Here is a 7,509-nt window from a genome sequence, read left to right on the forward strand (position 1 = left end):
CCTTGTACTGAGTTTAGTTACAAGTCCTGCCTAATGAACAGAAAAATATGTAGTGTCTCAAGTTAGGTTAATATTAAATAAAACATTAATTAATTAAATAGGGAATCCATTTCATATGAGCTGCTGACATAAGTTGGTCAAGCATTCTAAATGATAGATATAACTACTAAAAAATATGCACTCTTGCAAAATACCTAGTACCTGTCTGCTCATTCTTTTGTTCATACTCTGCACTATTTCATTAACATTAAGACATTACTGAAATAAAAATACATTTTATACGTATCATTATTAAATTCTGATCAAAGCAAACTACTAACACAGATCACAACTTAAAATCAATCCATTAGTTAATTTAAGATACCAGTCTAACTAGAAGTATGCAATATCATAAAACAAATATTATAATGATAAAAATTCAATGATTTATCAGCTGAGTACCCTTATTGTTAATATTTCCAACAACAATAATAAAAAATCTGTAACATTTTTCACAGTTTTGCATATCATACTTGCTAGTACAGGATGGTGTTATGTGCTTGATTGACATAACTGTCCCACATGAAATAAAATTTAATTTCTTTTTGAACTTTCTTTTTTTGTGCTAGTTTAGTATTGTGTGCCACAGAGCTGTTACTTTAGGTCTTTTTTTGTTATTAAAAATGAGTGTTTTCTGAAGATAAATCTTTTGTTTTGTGCATAATGTTATAACATTGAAAATTAGTGTAGAATTCTTACAGTAGCAGTACTTTCACAGAACAGTAAAACAAGAAACTGGTATGAAATAACACATGATGTCAGTCTTCTATGGCATAATAGTCCCACGTCATTACACAGTATAAATGAGTTATGTTTTGATAAAAGTTTGGAACAAATTACTTTTAAACTCCAGATAAATACAAAAGAATATATTTTTATTTCAACCAAAGTTTCACCTTTGTAGCTTCATCAGGATTAATATACACAACTGTTTGATATTAGAATATTCATTAAATAAATAAATTAATTAATTTAACGAATATTCTAATATCACAATATCTAATTAAACCTGTATATTAACCCTGATGAAGCTGCAAAGGCGAAACGTTGGTTGAAATAAGAATATATTCTTTTATGTTTATCTGGAGTATAAAGGTCGTTTTTTCTAAACTTTTAACAAAATGTATAAATCCCTCCAGTATGCACTACAAATTTTGAAAGGTAAATGAGCTATATCATGTTTAAATGGTTTATTTGCAAATGCATATGTATTTAATTGTTACTACCTGATTTATAAAGTCCATTACTTACTTTAGCAACACTGATAGTTTGTTGTTCCATAGCCTCATGAATACTTCCTCTGTCATGTTCTCGAATGCTATTGAATTCATCGATACAGCAAATACCACCATCAGCCAGCACTAAAGCACCAGCTTCTAACTGCCACTCCCCACTATCCTAAATTTAATAATGCAAATTAGTACTAGTAAACGACTAATTCAGTGTGGAAATTATTTATCCCCTTAACCTTGATTTAAAATGTAAATTTAATGAAATATATATATATATATATATATATATACACACACACACACATACATCAGTTCTACGTTAAATGAAACTAACTTTTATAATTTTATTTTCATTCAACATTATTTTAGTGAACTTTGAGAGCACAAATAAAACTTGACTTTTTCTTTATAAACAAATGTGTTAAGCTAATGTGTGCTTTCTAAGATAAGTTATCTTGTATAAGTAAATGTTAAAATCTTTATAAGACTCATACAGATCTGTCAGATTTTTTTTTTCAGGGCTTTTTAAGATTTTCAAGGAGTATTTTGCCAAAATCATATCATATCTTGCTTTATAACATCATGAAAGTTATAAAAGATGTCAAGAGAGGCTTTCTTAATCTCTAAAAATTGCTCCTTAACTCCCAGCCATTTGAATATCTTTAATCTTCATTTGAGCCTCTTCTGTCAAAAGGCAAAGAATGTACTTTATTAGGACACTGGAAGTGGTGTTCATAGTAATCCCACCTTGCTAAAAAAATATGCTAATGATTGATTTTTATGGAAAAAAAGTAGAATCCATTGGAATAAAATTTAAAAGTAGACCATTTTTATTTCTAGGAAGAATTCAAGGGACATTTCAGTAAAAATCAAGGAATACTTCTTTTAATTCCAGGAATTTTCCAGAGTAAAACAAATTTATGGAAGTCCAGTAGTTTCAGGACTCCACTAAAATTCAAGGAGTTTTCCAAGTCTGTGCAAACTATACTTTACATAGGGTGAATCTTTTTATCTGTAGCAGGAATTCTTCAATTTTTAAATAAATTTCAAGGTATTTTTAAAGACCTCTATGACAAACTATCACAGTAAAAATATATAAGATACACCCTTTTATTTTTCTTGCAACTTTACAATATGTTATCTTTCATTTCTCTCATTATAACCATCTGCCCTTACAAAGTGAAATGATCATGTCTGTAATAGTAGTTGCTTATAACTTTCTTAATGAATGTTCTTATAAGTTCCATCACTGTATTCCATTGTTGAAGAATGTGTTATTCTTATAAATTTCACAACTTCAGTATGATATAAAATTTAAAGCATTTTGTTTAACCAAGATGACAGGCCATAATGAAAACAGTAGTTTAGCCTAAAAAAAATTTTAGTTTAAAAAAATTGTATTTTATATGCATACAAAGGAGTCATTGTGTTCCTTTATTGTTCAAGTCCAGATAGCAGCTAAAACATCAAGAAAACTTTACACCTTACACTAAAATTTATTATTAATTTATATTGTACAAATACAGTTTCAGATCATTTCACCTAAATCTGAGCACAGTTGTTCATTAGCAATATATATCAGCAGATTCACCACACAGAGAAACATTAACATTATAATTACATTTAATTACTTTTTTAAATTTATAAACTATTTAGGTCTAAAATATGTATGCATAGTTCATTCAAAACCATATGCTTATCATTTTATGAACACACATTCAGACATTTCTGCATATTCAGCTAAGTTTGCCTTCATTAAAACTTTACATTTATTTTACTTTGCAATAATTTAGCTTCAGTTCATTTCATAAACTGCTACAAACACCTGTTATTTTTTTTTCTTTAGTACTGGTTTTATTCTTCATTTTTTGAGTTTCTTTGTTTCAAATTATAAAACCGTGTCATACATTGAATGCTTATAACTGTTTCATATTCTGTACACTATTATAAATACCATTATTTTACTTCATTGTTTATGCGTAGTTTTATTAAATAAAGTTACAATTACGTGAGCTTTTTTCAAATAGACCAGGAGTTATCAATCTAACACAATGCCTGCAAGAAAGCATAGCTTAAATGATGTGTCTGAAAATGATAGAATACGGAAAATTCAAGTGAAGGGCACGAAAACTACTGTAAATTTTTTCCACATTGCAGCTAGTTTAACAAATTATTCCTATCTTCTTTTTCGCTAGCCATCATAATAAATTTGATCACTTTACCCTCTTGAAGTTGTTTTATAAACTTGACCATTTCTGACTAGGAATACAATTCTTTTTCTCTAGTACTGTGTCCAAGTGAATTATTTATCAAATATCATTCATTCAAAATTCTACTTTACAATTTGAAACATCACATAAAAATTCAGCAGAGCTACAACAATAACAAACAGTAAAAACATTATGATTGATCACTTCATTTTATTACTCAATACGTGAAACAACTATGCTACTATATTTACATAACAAAACTTTCTATTACAGATTTTTAAAAGTTTTTCCTATAAAAATATATGTATAACATATTTCCAAAACATCATAAAAATCAATTCCTTCATTTCACTTCAGTTTTCTCCATAATTCATGACATGAAATGCACATAAAAAAAAGGTAAGCATCCTACCCTAACTGCACTGACTGTGAGTCCTGCACTTGTACTTCCAATTCCAGTTGTAAGAACTGAACGTGGACTGATTTTAGCAGCATATTTTAAAAACTGTGATTTCCCAGTACCTAATACAAAGAAAAAACATCTTTTGCATAGTCATTCAAGATCACATACCATCATTAATCTTCATGCTTGAAACTTTACAATGTTTTTATGAAAAATTCATGGAATTTGTTTAGAAAGTAAATAACACTACTGGAATTCATCATTTAACATAGAATTAAAATAATAAGCAAAAAAAAAAAATTCTAAAAACAACACATACTAATAGACAGAGTCAGTCCAGAAAATTTCCAGAACTACCTTAGTAGCAAGTTTTGATAAGTAATATGATTCTATTTCTGTTTAAAATAAAATGAAGTTGTGAGAACCAATAGATATAACCATGCTATGGTTCCTCCTAAACAGCATATTTTGTTAAAATGAATCTATACTAACAAAGGTTGTACATATACAGATGTACAATAATAACTTAGAAGTGAAAATTAAAATGTTTAGAGGCATGATCCTTTTAAAGATGGTTTTGTATTGTTAATTTAACATATGTATTTAGAACTAACCTAAATCTCCTAAGCTGTCAAATTAAGTAGGGTGATGGATTTTGGCAGCAAAACTTGACATAGCACAATTTGAAGATACAGATGAGTTTGAATTTGTCCCACAAACTTTCAGCAACAGTAATATTTAATTAGCGAACAGAAACATTTTTCATGAAAATTTCTTTAACTATTTGTTTTCCACAGAGGGTCCAGTGTGTTACATTAAAAAACTTTGAATATGCTAATAAATAAGTAATATGCCAACAACAGCCCAGTGAAAGATCATATATAATAAATATGTTTGACAGAGTTTAGAATTTCCTTAGTAGTGTGATGCCATCCAAAACTGGTTGCTTTTGGGAAAGGTATTAACATATTTTTCCAAAGTAAGATCAGGGATTTAGAATTTCCAAGATAGGGATATTCCTTTAACTTAATAGCATTGAAAAACAAATGTATAGGAATCAACTTTGGGCATACGAACCATCTAAAAAAGACATCTGCTACAAATCTTACCCCAGCCATGGAAAAAAAAAAGTGCAGTATCTTGTAACAGAAAATCAATAAAAACTAAGGTACCATAAATTATAAAGTTTTATAAAGATTTACTACAAATATTAGATATGCATGCAAGGATAGCTCTGTGCAGTCTTTCAATTTCAACATACTTTGTAAAATACCATTCATCTTTATGTATATATAATAGCCAAATGTCCATCTGTCTTTCACATGTCACACTCCATATCTCCTGAACAGTTAATCATTAAAAAAAAAATATTAAAATGCTTCTTTTCAAGAGTACATTACAAGAAAATTATTAATTTTTGCAATTCCTCAAATTTCATATCAATATCAACATTGAACAGCCAGTTTTTTTGTATGTACTGAATGGTCAATTTGAGAATAAAACTTATTAAGACCAAAACTGTTCCATTTTGTGAGGGGATTTCATGACGAGAACAGGACTTTCTCTATCAACTGGTTAAAATAAATATTTTGAAGATTGAACAGAAAAAACACATAAAGAGAGGAATGTGTTTGAAAATATGTTTGCTGTTATTTGGTTTATATTGTTGTTGTTTTTTCCTGCTGATATTATATACATGCATGATTTTATTGTATCACATAGAATGAATTGAATTCAATATTTCTTCTTTGACATTTATTATAGAAATGACAGCTATAAAAAAGCACTTTCTTTGGCAATGATTTTTTCATGCTCAATAAAATGATAAGGAACAGTGGCATCCAGCTGAAAAAATACCTACAGCTAGTTAACGAACCTGAACACTTATGCTGGATGCACCTACTGCATAAAAACCCAAACTTTTTCCCAACAGTGCATTGCAGTCAGTTACCTTTGCTTAAAAACAAATGCAATGCAATTTTTCATTATTGAAACAACACATGGAATGACTAAATACAGCCTATTAGACAATCATATTGCATATACACCGTCATCCAAGGTACTGGGTCAACTGCACGTTTTTTATTTATTCATCACTTATTTTAGAAAATTTACTTTTTGTTTCAATGGACATTTGCTAGTATCAGATATTTAGAAAAAGTAATATAGAGTACATTTGTGAAGATACTATTATTCTTAAATCTTGTTTAGTGCAAACTGGAGTTCATTGGTATACATTTTTACTAATGTAAATAAACTAATGACCTATACCTCCATATTTAGTTTGAACTTAATTAGTAAACTTATAGGTTATCAATAGCTCTTAACGAAAATGTAATAGAGAAATATTGAGTTAACAGAGATCAATTCTAGAGGCTTTTTGTTTGTTTGATAAGCAAAAAGCTACACAATGGACTATATGTGCTGTGGTCCACGTGTATCAAAACTGTAAAATACTATATGTGCTGTGGTCCACAGGTATCAAAACCCAATTTTTAGTGTTATAATCCAACAGACTTACTGCATGTAATAACAATAAACCATATTAACAAATTTTTATCATAAAAAAGGGTATTTTATCATTTAAAAATTTTTTACCTCTGCAGTCTGATAAGCAGTTGACAGACATTTTGTAGCTTGCCAAACAAAATATTGACCAGAAAGTAGAAGTATATTCCAGTAACTTACACAAACTGTTCTGAGCTTTTTAGTCAGTTTTTGGATGTGTTGATTGATGATTTCATAAAATATTCATGGTATTACATGATAATGAACTGTATGTATAGTACATCAATATATATTACACCTGATCTTTTAAAAATTACTTTATGGAGTTCATTCATTGTATGAACTGATGACACTTACCAGGATCACCAACAAGCAATAAATGTGACTCTCCACGTACTTTAGTTCCACTTTTGTCTACTTGCTGCTTGAACAAAATATATTCATTAAATATATAATATTTCAAGATTGATTCATAAAAAAGTAAACAATTTTCAAATAAAAACTTCCACATGAAAAATCAACATTTTCCTTTCAATTTCATGATAAGGACCAACTTTTATTTGACTATTCACATATAATGTATTCAACCTTAAAAAAGAAAAGAAATGAAAAAATAAATTCCAAATAATTCATTGCATTATTAACCTAATAAACTGTAATACTGTCCATAAGTATTTTGTACATTGTACTTCTTGCATTTAAATTATTTAAAAATAAAAGTTGTAAAGCATGCATTATAAATTAATCCTACATTTAGTTGTTTCACCACATCTCATTTTTTGGAATTATGTATTACTCTCCAACCTTTTTTATCATATCAGTTTGTATACTGTTATGACAGTGAAAGTCACATGATGAATTTCTCGAATGATCATGAATTATCGGGGAAGACCGAGTTTGTTCAAGACGCCCTACTTTTTAGTATGTAAGCCTGGCAGAGAATAGCCTGAGGGATTGAATGAAGAGAGTTCCGGGCAATTTACGATTCCGTTTCGAGCTAGTGTGAGTTTTCGAGATTGTAAATTGCTGTGATTTATAGCGTGTGTTATAAAAGTAGTTAAGTTGAAAGTGACGACAAACGTATTGACTGTGAAATTACTGTGTATCAAAAGTTTGT

At 28.8% G+C, this 7,509-nt stretch overlaps 1 protein-coding gene across 1 annotated transcript in view; it reads right to left on the reverse strand.

Annotated features, from left to right (window-relative positions):
- LOC106468815 (DNA helicase MCM9-like) overlaps positions 1 to 7,509 on the reverse strand; it is a 41,041-nt gene that overhangs the window by 18,251 nt on the left and 15,281 nt on the right. The window contains exons 4-7 of the mRNA XM_022397170.1: positions 6,750 to 6,813; positions 3,894 to 4,003; positions 1,291 to 1,437; positions 4 to 30 (exon numbers count right to left, since the gene is read on the reverse strand). Coding sequence (XP_022252878.1) covers positions 4 to 30; positions 1,291 to 1,437; positions 3,894 to 4,003; positions 6,750 to 6,813 — 348 coding nt within the window. The remainder of the gene's footprint in view (positions 1 to 3; positions 31 to 1,290; positions 1,438 to 3,893; positions 4,004 to 6,749; positions 6,814 to 7,509) is intronic.

This window comes from Limulus polyphemus, unplaced genomic scaffold (assembly GCF_000517525.1).
Source record: "Limulus polyphemus unplaced genomic scaffold, Limulus_polyphemus-2.1.2 Scaffold3175, whole genome shotgun sequence".
Taxonomy (NCBI): Eukaryota; Metazoa; Arthropoda; class Merostomata; order Xiphosura; family Limulidae; genus Limulus; species Limulus polyphemus.